This window comes from Leucopleurus acutus (genome assembly GCF_964270905.1).
Source record: "Leucopleurus acutus genome assembly, chromosome: 2".
In the NCBI taxonomy this organism is placed as follows: Eukaryota; Metazoa; Chordata; class Mammalia; order Artiodactyla; family Delphinidae; genus Leucopleurus; species Leucopleurus acutus.
In genome coordinates, this window is record NC_139143.1 from 51,314,622 (window position 1) to 51,330,450 (window position 15,829).

Genomic DNA, 15,829 nt, shown 5'->3' on the forward strand with positions numbered 1-15,829 from the left:
TCAGTTGTCACGTCTCTTTCATCTTCAGTCTAGAACAGTTCTTTAGTCTTTCCCTGACCTTAACAATTTTGAATATTACAGACAATTATGCTTGAAATTTCTCTCATTTGGGCTTTCCTGATATTTATTCAAGAACAAATTCAGGTGATGCATCTTTTTAAAAAAATTTTTATTGGGATATAGGTAATTTACACTGTTGTGTTAGTTTCTGCCATACAGCAAAGTGAATCAGTTATACATATACCTATATCCACTCTTTTTTGGATTCTTTTCCCATATAGGTCATTACAGAGTACTGAGTAGAGTTCCCTGTGCTATTCAATAGGTCCTTATTAGTTACCTATTTTGTATATAGTAGTGTGTACATGTCAATCCCAATCTCCCAATTTATCCCCCGTACCCCGCTTTCCCCCCGGTAACCATATGATATTGCTTATATGTGGAATCTAAAAAATGGTACAAATGAACTTATTTATGAAACAGAAATAGAGTTGCAGATGTAGAAAGCAGGTGACACATCTTTGACAGGACTACTGCAGAAGTGATGCTGCATTCTTCTCATTGCCTTGTATCAGGTGTGCAAGATTTCAATTTGTCCTGTTACTGATCATATTCATTTTTATTACTTAGCCTGCCTGATTTCTCCATTGTAAAGTTACTCTTATTTCCCTTTGTAATAAATAAGTCCTCTGTAAAAGGGCATACTTTGAGATGTTGTAAATATCTGATTCCATATTAAACCATACTTATTTACCTATTTATCAAGATGGAGTCATGGTTTCCAATATTATTCAATGAGTCATAATCTCTTCCTATCAATATTTATTCTAATGCTCAATTTCCCCCAATGGAGCCAGTGGGTGTTCCTTCAATCTGGATTCTGTGAGTTTTTGACACGTCCCAATCATTCTTTGAGCACTTCTTTGCTTTCTGATGAATAAAATGGTCTAGGATCATTTTATACTTTTCTTTTCCCAGCCCTGGAACCAAATTCTCCAAGGAGCCTGGATTTCTTTTAGTAAATAATGGGATTTAAAGGCCAAAATCTGGGCACCAGTGTTCTCCTTGTTCTTGGGGTGTCACTGGTCCTATGTCTTCTCACCAACCTACCTAGGGAATCTCTCTCTCTCTCTCTCCATATATATATATATATATGCTTTCAATTTCAACCTAATACTACAGAATACATTCTGGTTTTCATTTTCATATTTGTTGAGAACTTCATCATTTGTTGAGAAACCTGGCTTCCACTACATTTAATACATTAATTATTCAATTAATCTCCATGTGTGTAACCAATCTACATTGTCAGGGCTCTTCCTCTGCCTGGATGCCCCCTTGACACTTCACGTTCTCATGTGGTACTTTGATTCGTTGTGGTTCTGTGACCACCCCCACCCCCACCTACTTGTCTCTGCCCTACCTAACGGTTTTAGGATCAAATAGTTTAGGAAGTAAAAAGAGAAGAGGGGGGAAAGAAAAGGAAGAGGAACGATTACCAAAAATTTTTTATGAAGTTTTTAAATATTAGAACAAAAGTATTTGTGTCCAAAATTTTTTTTCAGAAGGAATGAAATATGCGTATATGTATACATACACACACATACATACACACATACTAAACTTTTATCTTGGTGATAAACTTTTATCTTTTATCTTGGTATATATATCTTATCTTTTTTTAAAATTAATTTATTTTATTTATTTATTTTTGGCTGTATTGGGTCTTCGTTGCGGTGCGCGGGTTTCTCATTGCAGTCGCTTCTCTTGTTGTGGAGCACAGGCTCTAGAGCGCAGGCTCAGTAGTTGTGGTGCACAGGATTAGTTGCTCCGTGGCATGTGGGATCTTCCCGGACCAGGGCTCGAACCCGTGCCCCCTGCATTGACAGGCGGATTCTGAACCACTGCGCCACCAGGGAAGCCCTATCTTGGTGTTTTTATTACTTATCAAAAACGTTACCTGAAAATGATCAGATTGCACCAGATGAAGTAAAGTAGGATCCCAGTCATGGGCATGAACAACAGGCAAATGCTTATGTCAAAAAGGCAAAGAACTAAGCCCAGATCACTGAGGCATGTGGATGGTTTGCAGGAAGACTAAGAGGACATTTCACTTATCAGTGATTCACTGAGACAGAGATAGAATGAAAAAATAAATTTATAGATTTAACTTGTCATCAAAATGTATTTTTATAAAATCAGAACTCTAGCAAATTTATAAATGAACAAATTGGTAACACTGAACTAGTTAAGGAGCCTCTGTTATTGGCGTTAAGAAACTGAAGGCATGTGAACAAAGAAAAAGCAAGGACCCTAGATCATTCCAGTTTTATAATCAATAGTCTTTATAGTGTTCATCTAGTTAGTTTCTAGGAAGCACTGTCAACTGTGAAATAGAGGCCATGAGGTCAAGAGCATAGGACTCCAGCTCAGACTTTACTAACCTTGGACAAGTCTCTTAACCTCTCTTGGTCTTGTTATTTCACAGGGGTATTTTGAAGGACAAATTAAATATAAACAGTATTTCTATGTCTTGAACAAATAAGTGAAAATTAATTTGTTACCCCTCCCACTCTGCTCTGGGCACATTGGTCTCTTTCCTGTTCCTGGAACATGCTTGGCGCTCCACCTAAGAGCACTTGCATTTGCTATTCCCTCTGCCGGGGAATGCTCTTCCCTTAAATATCCACAGGTCCTGCCCCCTCAGCTCTTTCACATCTTTAATCTGATTAACTTTCTCATTGTGATCTTCCCCAGGGCCCCATTTAAAATTATACTCCCCCAATATTTTCCATCTCCTTCTTTCCCTTCTTTAATTTTCTCCTTAGGACTTAGCGGTAACATTCTAGAAACTTATTTGTATTGTTTATTGTTGGTCACCTCCACTAGGATGTAAGGTCCTTGAAGGCAGGCAATTTTGTCAGTTTTGTCCAGTGCTGTATCCCTAGACCCTATAACATGCCTGGTGGCCTGCAGTGGGCATTCATTTGCTGTGTGCATTAATCAACCAATGAAAGAATGAACTTTCAAGCGTTCCCTTCCTGTTACATTTTTTTCTTTCTTCACAAGTAGAAATGTAAATGAAATGTGAGAGGAAAACAGAGACATGAACAAAGAGATTAAAGAAAGGTAGACTCAAAAAAAGAAGGATGAGGAAGCCCTTATATATGGAACACTAACTCTGAACCTTAGCAGTTCAATGGTAACAAACCACAGTCATGCAATACAGATTGTCCCTAAGACAAGCCTTGCAGATACAGCCCTTGTCACTCTTCTGGATTCTTCTCTGAGGTCAACTGCTCTCTGTTGGACAAACAGGGTAATATCAGCAAAGTAAACTAGAAGTGGTTAAATTTTTTTTTCTACACTTTGAATAAATGTATGCCATTTGCTCAACAAATTATACATACTTTCTAAGAAAAATCACCATGATTTAAAATGATGTTTCAAATTTGAGTTTAGGTTTAACTTTTGTGTTTGAAAGCCATGAATCTGAGCATCTGTCATAGCAACGGTGCAATATTTCATTAAAGATAACAAACAAAAACTCAGTTACCTCTTGCTCATTTGTATATAGACGTATTTATTTCATATATGTATCTACGCATATATAAATAAAAAATAGTGTTGTCTCATGGCACAAATAAATCCAGTCAGTGACTTACATTCACACACAATACAAAGAATTCCATATTGAGACTGAACCTTTAAATATTCTAAAAAAGAAACCACATTTTTAAAAAGGGAACACATAAGATACTTGGTGAGGAATGTCTAAAAATACAGCATATGTCCCTACATTTGCATCAGGAAATTCATACTGATAGAAAATGTAGCTAAGTATATTTTTATGCCAATTGACATCATCTGTCAATCTAACAAACTTTTAAGGGTATTATTCTATGCAGCTAAATAACTGCAACTTTGAGTATTAACCAGTCTCTTGAGACCAGTGTTAATATCTGTCCTGTGCTTTTAAATCCAGTTGTCACAGAATTTCAGACTGCCTCTGCATCAGAAATTGCTAAGCTTTCCAGTACACAAACTATGCTGTGGGTTTGCTTAGAAACTCCTTGTTGAAGAATCTTCTTGCCTCAACACTACTGAGGGAAACAGAGCAACGAGATGGATTCTGTCTTCTATATTCAATGCTTTCAACTATGGCATTCTTTATTACCTGTGAATAGAGGCAAAAAATGTATAATTAGTGCTGTTCTGAACTCACTGAAACATTTGTTTGGTCAAAAATATATATATATATAATTTACCTTTTTATTATCGTATTCTTTTTGAAATAGAGAAATCTCTGAGTCATGCATGTATATATTTATTTATTTTATTCAATTAATTTATTTATCTATTTGGTCGCATCGGGTCTTAGTTGCGGCTCGTGGGCTCCTTAGTTGCAGCTCACTGGCTTCTTAGTTGTGGCACGTGAACTCTTAATTGCGGCATGCATGTGGGATCTAGTTCCTGGACCAGGGATCGAAAACAGGACCCCTGCATTGGGAGCAAGGAGTCTTAGCCACTGTGCCACTAGGGAAGTCCCTCATGTATATATTTAAATTCAACATCTCCATTACACTTAAAAAAATTTTTTTAAATTGATGTATAGCTGACTTACAATGTTGTGTTAGTTTCAGGTGTACAGCAAAATGATTCAGTTATATATATATATATATTCTTTTTTTTTCAGTTATCTACCTATCTATTCTTTTTCAGTTTCTTTTCCATTATAGGTTATTAGAAGGTATTTAATATAGTTCCCTGTGCTATGCAGTATGTCCTTGTTGTATCTATTTTATATACAGTATTGTGTTATCTGCTAATCCCAAACTCCTAATTTATCCCCCTCCTTTCCCCTTTGGTAACCGTAAGTTTGTTTTCTATGTCTATTTCTGAGTCTATTTCTGCCTTGTAAATAAGTTTGTACGTTTTTGTACGTTTTTGTACATTTGTACGTTTTTGTACATTTGTACGTTTTTAGATTCCACATATAAGTGATACCATATGATGTTTGTCTTTCTCTGTGCACATTACACTCTTGTTCAGTTTGTATCCAGATACTATTCCTTCCCCCAGCAGAGAAAGAACTGTTGTGGGAGTGTCCCAGATTTTTTTTAAAATTTACTTTTATTAATTTATTTTTGGCTGCGTTGGGTCTTCGTTGCTGTGCGCGGGCTTTCTCTAGTTGTGGCGAAGGAAGGCTACTCTTCCTTGCAGTGCATGGGTTTCTCATTATGGTGGCTTCAGTACAGGCTCTAGGTGCACGGGCTTCAGTACTTGTGGCGTGTGAGCTCAGTAGTTGTGGCTCGCGGGCTCTAGAGCACAGGCTTAGTAGTTGTGGTGCACAGGCTTAGTTGCTCCGCGGCATGTGGAGCATGGGTCCTTTCCCGGACCAGGGCTCGAACCCGTGTCCCCTGTGTTGGCAGGCGGATTCTTAACCACTGTGCCACCAGGGAAGCCCCTGTTTCAGATTTTTTGCTGATAAAATAGGGAATAAAATATGTGTAACATGGTAAATTTATCTTCATTCTGTCCTTCATGGGGAAGGTAGTAAGAGGGAAGAAATAAGTAACTACTAAATCTAGAATTTATGTCCTTTATAGTTAGTAGATAAGCAGAAATGAGAGACCACAAGGAAGTACGAGACTTTCCCTAATCCTAATGAGAAAATAAATTGCTGGAGAATTGCCCTGCTTCCTCAGTGAAACAAATGCAGTTATAAAACATGGATGTCCTCTATCTAGGAAACACCATGCTTTGTGATTTTATCGATGATGGCTTTTCTTTATTCAGAATAATCTTTGCGTATACCCAAATTAATGGTGAATACAACCTCTAAGAACTGCTATTATAATTATCATGTACTTTTTTTGGTATGATGTTAACCTAGTTAGGAACTTTTGGAATGAAGAGAAAATCTGGAATTTGGTTGAAGCAGTTATTGCAGAGCAATGGGAATGGGCTTTTGGAAGAGAGGCCTGGATAGTAACCTTGGCTCTGATGCTGGTTGTTGTTTTTTTTTTTTTTTTTTTTTGCGGTACGCGGGCCTCTCACTGTTGTGGCCTCTCCCGTTGCAGAGCACAGGCTCCGGATGCGCAGGCTCAGCGGCCATAGCTCACGGGCCCAGCCGCTCTGCGGCACGTGGGATCTTCCCGGACCGGGGAACGAACCCGTGTCCCCTGCATCGGCAGGCGGACTCTCAACCACTGCGCCACCAGGGAAGCCCCTCTGCTGCTGTTTTTGAACCCTGACAAAATCAGGAAGACTCCATTCTCAGGATAGGACTATACAATTTCATCTTTTTTTTTTTTTAAATTAATTTTTATTGGAGTATAGTTGCTTTACAATGCTGTGTTAGTTTCTGCTGTACAGCAAAGTGAATCAGTTACACGTATACATATATCCACTAATGAGACAGAAGTTTCAGGGTCAGAGGCAAGTCACATGAATATGCCACGATTCACTTTTTTCCCTTCCCCAGGGGTTGTGAGGCCACGTTAAGGTATTACACACATGCTTTTCAACCCTCTACCATGGGCAGGAATACTTGGCAAGTCTGAGAAGTTTAGAACACCATTGGCCCTTCTCACTCAGAGCTGGTGTGGCCCTCTTGGCCTTGGAGATGTGTGCACAGTAGGGTTTTCCCATTTCACATGCAATCTAACTGGGCAAGCTGGGTACAGTACCTGGAGGAGAGAAATATTTGACTTAGGTGACACTAACATGCAGTTAATATTCTGTGACTTTATGTAAGGCCCAATGGGCAGGGCCCTCTGTTCTCTAATGCTAACTTCAAACAAACTGTCATATTCTAGAAAGAGGGACTTATCACAGGAATGTGATACCTTTGTTTGCTTTATGATTTTTAATTTTATATATATTTTCCCCAGAAGACAATTATATATATAACTATATATATATAAAATTGTCTTCTGTGGAAAATATAAAATACACATATTTATTTTAAATAAATATATAAGTACTTATATATCTATATTATAAATATATAATTATATTATATATAACATTATGTAAATATAAAATTATATATATAAAATGGTCTTCTGGGAAAAATGGGCTCAAATGTTACTGAGTCTTTTAAGCAAAGCAGATATTAGCTGACCCCATCTTTCCCATGAGTAAGGGAAACATAATTCTATGGAGACAGAAAAGGGGGCTTCAAGCCTATGAAGGACACCTTGATAGAGGGCCTCCAGGCACAGTCACTTCTTGGCTGTGTGAGATCAAGGGGAATTAACTTATATCCTTGAGCCTATTTCCTCTTCTTTAAAATGGAAATAATAATACTAATCTTGGCTTTTGTGGGAACTGGAGATCATTTATATAAAGCACTTTGCACAATGCCTGGCACATAGGAAACATTCCACAACTAGCATCTATTTATTGTTGGTATTTTTAAGCTGACCATATGTGAGGACATTTAAATTAGATGTGAGCGTTAAATTAGATGTGAGGCTGTAAAGCTTACTAGAAACAAATGCACCATGTATAGCCAACAGTGGGCTTATTATATGGTAAAAGTCAGCAAATCAATTCTGCTATCAAATGTGTCCTACTACATCTTCTTTTAATAATCTCCCTGTCTTTCTAGAGATCATGTCAGTGAGTTTTCAGTTGGTTTCTCCTACTGAAAGGAGCACCAAAGCAACATGAGACACACCAACCCTCACTGCAGAGAAGTACCCAAGTAAAACTAAAAATCAGTTCTTTACTTTCCAAACACCCAAAAAGCTTTAAAATATATTTAAAAAAAAAAATGCAGGGGACATTGTGCTAATCATGACTGCTATCAACTCCTTTACAATGAATTCATGAGCACAAAAAGATCAACAATAGCAATATTATGAACTAGTGGGTTTATCATAGTTGGCCCTTGGAAGGTGTTTTTAGTAAACAGGCCATTCTTTTAAAGGAAAATGGATATTCACATTTACAGCTGAAAAACCCAAAAATGCAATTAGAATGTGCATGTCAAACCACTAGGTGGTGCATTAACACTGTGAAACCATTAACCAGGTTTTTCACATTACCCGCTTGTTGTGATGTGTAACAGTGGTCCCCAACTTTCTTGGCACCAGGGACCGGTTTCATGGAAGATGATTTTTCCTCAGACCTGGCAGGAGGGTGGGGCGGGGGATGGTTTCGGGATGATTCAAGTGCATTACATTTATTATAAGTGCGCTTTCTATTACTATTACACTGTACTATATAATGAAATAATTATGCAACTCACCATATTGCAAAATCAGGGGGAGCCCTGAGCTTGTTTTCCCACAACTAGATGGTCCCATCTGGGAGTGATGGGAGACAGTGACACCCGAAGTGTGTTGCTTATGTCCAGTCTACTCCGTAAGATGCAGCTTGATTGTCACTTGCTACTCACTGATAGGGTTTTGATATGAATCTGCAGGCAGTTGATTTATTATGGTCTCTGTGCAGTCAAACCTCTCTGCTAACGATCATCTGTATTTGCAGCCGCTCCCCAGCCCTAGCAACACCGCCTCAGCTCCTCCTCAGATCATCAGGCATTAGATTCTCATAAGGAGCGCGCAACCTAGATCCCTCGCATGCGCAGTTCACAGTAGGGTTCGCGCTCCTATGAGAATCAAATGCCGCTGCTGATCTGACAGGAGACGGAGCTCAGGTGGCGACGCAAGCGATGGGGAGCGGCTGTAAATACAGATGAAGCTTCGCTCACTTGCCCGCTGCTCACCTCCTGCTGTGCGGCCCGGTTCCTAACAGGCACTGGTCCTGGCCCGGGGGTTGGGGACCCCTGATGTATAATCCTGTGATGTAAACAGAAGTGGCTGAGCTCCGCATTACATCAGTTGCTAAATTCAAACCTTTCGGCATGACACATGGTACAATAAGATGTGTTTGAAAAGGCGATATGTTATATTTGAGTCTTCCTATTTTTTAAAATGATACTAGGAGTCATCATCAATAGTGTTCACACCTAATTTCCTCTTTCATTCCCCCCCAAAAGTCATTGAGAGACCAAATCCTTCCCGTCAGTTTTATCCTTGCAGGGGTCCTTATATCTCAACCCTCTTCATCCCCATCACCTATCCCCAAATAAGACTGGTGTCATCTTTCACCTGTGCCATTTAATAGTCTCCCAATTTGCCAGATCCTTTAAATAGTTGGCAGTAAAGGCATAAAGAAAAAAAAAAAAGAAAACATGAAAAATGCAATCTTTCCCCCAAAGGAACAAATTTAGAGACGTGAGATTGGAAGCGCTCCAAAAGTAAGTACTGGATTCGCACAACAGAAATTTTAAAATGAGCCTTAAAAGAAAGTTACAGTATATTTTGAGAGAGAAATAAAAATTATAAATATAGCAGAATGCAAGAAGATATTCTGGAGTAAATTACTGTGGATTTACTGGCTAATGCCTGCTTCCCAATAAAGTGTCATGAAAGTAGGGGCCTTAAGTAGTCTTGTCATGTTTTATCCCAGCACTTAGAACACGGAAGGGGAAGAATAAAAATTTGTGAAATTAATGACTGCCCAGAAGGTGCTCAGTGGAGGTCAATTAAATAGGATAAAGCTCAACTCATGGAGACAATGAGATTTGAGTTGAGTTGAAGGACAAGCAGGATTTGATAAGTGGAGAGGAAAGACCGGGCATTCTCAGTAAAAGGATAATCTCATAAAGAGGCTGAAGATGGAAGGTCATGGCATGTACAGGAAACATCTGGGAAGTGGTTCGGCTGGAAAGGAAGCTGTGTTTGGGGTATACTAGGACATAAGTCTTCTTGAAAGATAGATGGTTCAAAAGGGAGGAAAGAGTGAGAAAAAAAACCTTTGGCCCCATCTCAGCTCCTCAACATAACAGTGTGACTTCCAGCAATCAGCCTACGTAATCCATGATTCGGTTTCCTCACATAGAAATAAAAAATACCTACCTCATGGGCCAGTTGTGAATGCTGAATATTTGAAAAGGAAATATCTGGCTTATATTAAGCACTCAAAAGTTTTCCTTGTTCTTTTTGTTTTGTGCATTGCTGTATCCTTAGTTCCTAAGGATACAACACAGTAGATAATAAATATGTATTGAATTAATAAGTAAATAAGATATAAAAAGATTATAGGTAGCATTAAAGGTAAATGAATTTGGGCCTGATATAGAAGGCCATTATAACCAACAAGGACATACTGTATAGCACAGGGAACTATACTCAATATTTTGTAATAACCTAAAAGGGAAAAAAAACCTGAAAGGGAACATATATATAGAGAGATATAGATGTAGATATAGATATCCATATATGTATAACTGAATCACTGTGCTATACACCTGAAACTAACACAGTATTATAAATCAGCTATACTTCAATTAAAAAGAAAAAGAAATGCCTAGAGATATCACATAAAAAAATAAGGCTATGATACATAATAAGCTTCTAAATTATTTTGTAAAAGATAAAAACTTTAACTTGTACCTAGACACTCTTAACATGATGATGAAATATCAGTAAATGAAGAAGTAAATACCAGTACTTCTGGATATACACTTTTCCTCATTTTAATTAACCCTTAATATTTAACACTTTACAGGATCACTGGAGAAAGAATTTTAAGAGCTCATGATTATGCAGCATTGGCATATGCTGTCACTGTCTTTAGAATATGCCAACTGAATGAATAAACTGAATGAGTGAGACTGCATAACAGTACATTTTCCTGTGATAACTGGTCCTGGAAAAGAGACCTCAGAAGGTGTATTTCCTCTAGATCGAGGTGGTAGTTTATGGGTACAGCATGTAGTGACACTACCTGGCCAGGCATACATGGCCTGGAGATTCTCCACAGTCAGGCATCTGCCTCCCACCAACAGGTCCTGTATCCTGACACTCACTACTCGTTCCTCCTATTACATTAAACTCTTCAACGGTTTCTGCCAGTAAGTCGATGACATTTTTTAAATGACTTATGAAAATTTTGTTGCATATGTATTTTAGGTGTCGGGCATTGTGATCAGTACCTCTGGAGGATACAAGGTAAATAAGGCAAGTCATTGTTTTTAAAGGGTTTAAGTTTATAATTAAAAGCAGAAGATAAATTTGGAGACGGATAGTAATTATTATCACTAACATATTACCTGCTTCAACTGAGTGTCTCGTACGCGCCAAGCTCTTAAATTATATTCTTTTACTTAATCCTCATCCCAATCCTATAAAAATCTGTATCATTGTTTCCTTTTACAAATGAGGAAAGTAAAATTTGGAAAGGTTAATCAACATGCCCAACGTCACCTAGCAAAGAGGCACAAGCAGAAATCTGAGTACCCAATTTGGTTTAACTCGAAAGCCTCTGCATTTTCCACATACCACATGTCTACCAGTGTAAGTCACTATATATTAGGTTTCTTAAAATAAAAAAAAAAAGACACAGAAAAACCCCCATGAAATGCTGCCATTGTAAAAAGCACTCAGGCAACAGTTCGGTGAAAAGGAATTTGGGAGGACTGAGTAAGTGCAGAAACCCGACACTAATGAGAAACCCAGCCTGCTGTCATGAAGTGAGCAGAAACAGAAGTTCTCTAAAGATGAACTGGAATTTAGCTTCAGCAAAGCAGGGCTGCTAGAATCTCTGGGGAAAATGAAGCAACAGAAGCACAGCAGCAGAGCTGTCGGAGACAGGTTGACATTTTCAAAGTAAAGATTTAAGTCAGAATGTGAATTGAAGATGAAAATTTGCCTTAAGCCACGGTGGTGGTGGCCACAAAGTTGAAAACTGCCTCCATGGGATTGGCAGTCAGATGTCTTTGCATTAGAAAAGTTTATATACACAGTGTCCACAATTGGTGAAAAATTCCGACAGTCTGTGGCAAGTAAACATGTGTTGTGTTGCTGCAGCGTGAATAAGTCACCTACTCTCGTTGAATCGTGTGAAAATGAGCGATTTGGCTCATGATTGAGCCTAGTGACCCAGCATCCTACCTCAGAGTTTGGCTGTTCTTTCTTTATCATCACTTACCAAGAAGCTTTGATTCTGATAAAATGTGTTTTCCTGGTTAAAAGCAGGGAATGGGAGTCATCAAGGGAGAGATACATGTCAGTGAAAACTGAAGTCTTACCTGGGTATGAGGCACACACACACACACACACACACACACACACACACACATATACAACCAAGAATCACTTGAACAGAAGTCTCAATGGTCATATAATTTAAGAGGAAGCCTACATTCATTCATTCAAAAAATATATGCATTTACTGCCTAGGCTGCCATTACCTGTATTGACTTGTCTATATTCTTAATTCTGGGCATTTGCAAAGGTCTTGAGGTGTATCCATCGTGGTAAGGGATACAGACACACATAGTTATGGTTCCCATTTATTAAGCAGCTTCTGTTTGCAGGGCACTGTTCATACGTCGCCTGATTCAAGATTCACTACTGCCACTATGATAGGTGCTGTGACACCTGTTTCAGAGGTGAGGAAACTGAGGCTCAAGAAGTTTAAGTAGCTTATTCAAAGTCACACAAATAGCCCATCTAAGAGCTAAACATGATATAAAGTCTATGACCTTGCTTCTACTTACTGTGTCAGAAAACTTCTTAGGAGCAATTAAAACCTGCTTAATTAAACGGCTTGTGAAAAATCTGTATCTGATGAGCTCAGGACAGTTATTTTGGAATTCAGTCTGGTTTTGTTCAGGCTTTAACTGTTTCATCTATGTGTCAAACAAATTACTTTGAAGAATGTTTGTAAAATATATAAATAGAACTATATCATTCTTTACAGACAATAGCTTACAAGGTTTTACATAAACCAAAACTGAAAACAATGAGAGAAATGTAGTTGTGTAAGTTACATATATATATAGACACACACGTACATATACATGTATGTCTATATACAGATATACTTTTGTGTATGTGTCCTTTTATTTTCCCAAGTCCAATAGGGTATTTATATATTCCTATAAGCTATTTTTTTTCCATTTTAGGACAACTGATCAAGTTTAATACATTTCATCCCAAGGAGTACAAAATACAATTTTGAGTTTATTGGCTTCATACTGGAAATACAGGATTACTCCTGTATTAACCCTTAGTTCTTTTCTTTTTTTTTTTTTTTTTTTTTTGCGGTACACAGGCCTCTCACTGTTGGGGCCTCTCCCGTTGCGGAGCACAGGCTCCGGACGCGCAGGCTCAGCGGCCATGGCTCACGGGCCCAGCCACTCCACGGCATGCGGGATCTTCCCGGATCGGGGCATGAACCCGTGTCCCCTGCATCGGCAGGCGGACTCCCAACCTCTGTGCCACCAGGGAAGCCCTCTTTTCTATTTTAACAGCATGAGGTTTCATAAAACACAACTCCATTTTGAGAATGTCTGTTTGCTCCCTATGAATCATAGATTAAAATGCTGATTTTCTCTTAATATTCTTTAAATTTTCACCATCACCACAGAAACAATGTAGCATATGGATTTCTGATTTTCACTGAATAATATAAAAGAAAAGGAATAAATCTACTTAGACAATGATATATTCTATAAATGTTGTTAAGCGTGTTTTACTTGAATTATCACATATTCACAAATGAAGGCTGACAAGAAACACTTTAGAGTTGCAGAAACTGAAGGTTATTGGGAAAAATTTTATATGCTTACAAAAATTAAAGACATTGATTAATAAACGTATTATGGTGTAACTGTTATAACTGCACACAATTGATCATTACTAGTTTCAGACCAAACTAAACAAACAAGCAAACTAGATGTGCCAGTATTCTATTAGATCACAAAATGTAATTAAATCTCATATGCACGAAGACTCATTTGCACGGTACATTCTTTTACTCCATTCATACAGTCTCCAAAAAGACTGACAAATCAGGCATGATACCTTTCCCTCTCCATTTGATTTCTTTCTTTCTTTTTCTTTCATTCTTTTTTTCTAATGTGCAAAATCCGATTAGGCCAATGAACTTGGGCTTTTGCGACTGATAACCATTTGTCAGACACTATGATGTGGAACCGCAAGCCAACGTGATTCCAATTACACAATAGTGGTCCTAAATGGTGAGTTAGCAGCTAAAGAATTTTACACAGAGACAGAATTTTAGCAGCAGATAAACTAGTGATTGGAATAATACTGACGAGAATGACTTGTTTCTTATATTTCTGAAGCAAAGCATACTTGATATCTCCAGGGCTAAAAATGGAGACACTGCTACTTTGGGAGACATTTCTAAGATCCACAAAAATAAAGACATTTAAAAGCATGAGTGTATCCATGAAAAGTCATGCTATTTTTGCAGATTAACTACACTTCTGGTTACACTCACTTTCTCACTCTTATATTTCCATTTTATCACTTTTCTTCCTAATTAAAATTTATTTTTTCATATGAGAAATACACTAGATACTTTGGGAAAGAAGCTGAGGACAACTATCCTTCAATCAAATAATATTATGAAATGTGGGCTCTGCCCATTTGGAGGCATTTGTTTTCTTATTTGTGAATTTTATGGGGTTCTTCTGGAGATTAATAGAATAATTCATGAAAAATAAAATGGTACAGTTGGGGTGTCGTTCATAAACCTTACTTTTAATTAATTAAAATGAGGTATTGCTATGTTCATGTTATATGGAAGTATTTGACACTGTCAATGATTGTAGGAGATACTTACATCGATGTTGTTCAGGGTATTGAAGTACATCAGATCATGCAGCCTTTTGAATGCTTGATTTGGGTATTGAAAGTTGAAGGTTGAAAATGGTGATTCAGGGTCATCAAAAATATCAAAATCAGCTAGTTCTTTCTCTTCCTTAGTTTCTCTTGGAACACCTAATATAAGAGTCTCAAATGGTGTTATTTTGAAAACCACAAATTACCTCTAAAATCCAGAGCATAAAACATACAAATAGCCATAAACACAACATTGGTAGCCCCTTCAGGGGTCATATAATCCTTAGTATACACTATTAGGCCTCTGTCTATATTTCCTGGACTTGACCATTTTCGTGTGTTCTGACTGGGCAACTTCCAGTTGCCAATAGCAGCATCTCTGTGCCTAAGAGCTTTCTACTCCTTCCTGTTACTGTTCAAGGAAGCTTTGCTAACTAACATCAGGCTGGAAATTCCAGTAGATAATACTCTGTCCCAGGAAGCAGTCAACCAAAGACTCTATGGTGTTGGTATATAAATTTCCCAGTTCCCTTGCCGCTTGCTGTGTAAGTGGGAAGGATGATTCCAGACCATAGGTTCTATTTCATTTCCTAGAGTTTCCCAGCAGGATCAGGTTCTCCTCGTGGTAGCAGCTTACTAACACATCTTTTGTTGTCCGCCTTTCTTCCCTTTATCAGTTCCCTGCTCTCTTACTAAAGTTTCCTAGTTCACCCAAATAAACCATTTTCACTTGAACCCTTTGCTTGGAATCTGCTTCTGGTAGAATCCAAATCCAAACATTAATTAATTGTCTTCATGTCACAGGAATCCCCTCCACATCCTATTTTTGAGAATTAATAGTGATAGAAAATTCAAAATTTTCTAGGTTTTAAGTATTCCACTGTTCAATAACTAAAAATGCCAACAAATTCTTCCTTCTTTTGTGTTGAAGTATGACATGATAATCTCCACCTCTCTTGATTTTTTTCTCTGACTCCCTCCACTGTCTAGAAGAAGATCACTGTCTTCTCCATGACTATTTTTTGTCTGTCCTTTCACAACTACATTTTCTGGTCCTAAAATAATATGATTTTGAGGCATTTAGCATCTTGCCTGTCAATCTCTAGATCTCCTTTTGTTAATCAGTATCTTCCAGGATACAGAAGAGTCTATAG

General features: G+C 37.9%; 1 protein-coding gene across 1 annotated transcript in view; it reads right to left on the reverse strand.

Moving 5' to 3' along the window:
* Positions 1 to 3,639: 3,639 nt before the first annotated feature.
* Positions 3,640 to 15,829, reverse strand: part of PLA2G4A (phospholipase A2 group IVA) — a 137,160-nt gene continuing 124,970 nt past the window's right edge. Inside the window, exons 16-17 of the mRNA XM_082833494.1 lie at positions 14,677 to 14,834; positions 3,640 to 4,177 (exon numbers count right to left, since the gene is read on the reverse strand). Of these exons, the coding sequence (XP_082689620.1) occupies positions 4,046 to 4,177; positions 14,677 to 14,834 (290 nt within the window). The 3' untranslated portion in view covers positions 3,640 to 4,045. The remainder of the gene's footprint in view (positions 4,178 to 14,676; positions 14,835 to 15,829) is intronic.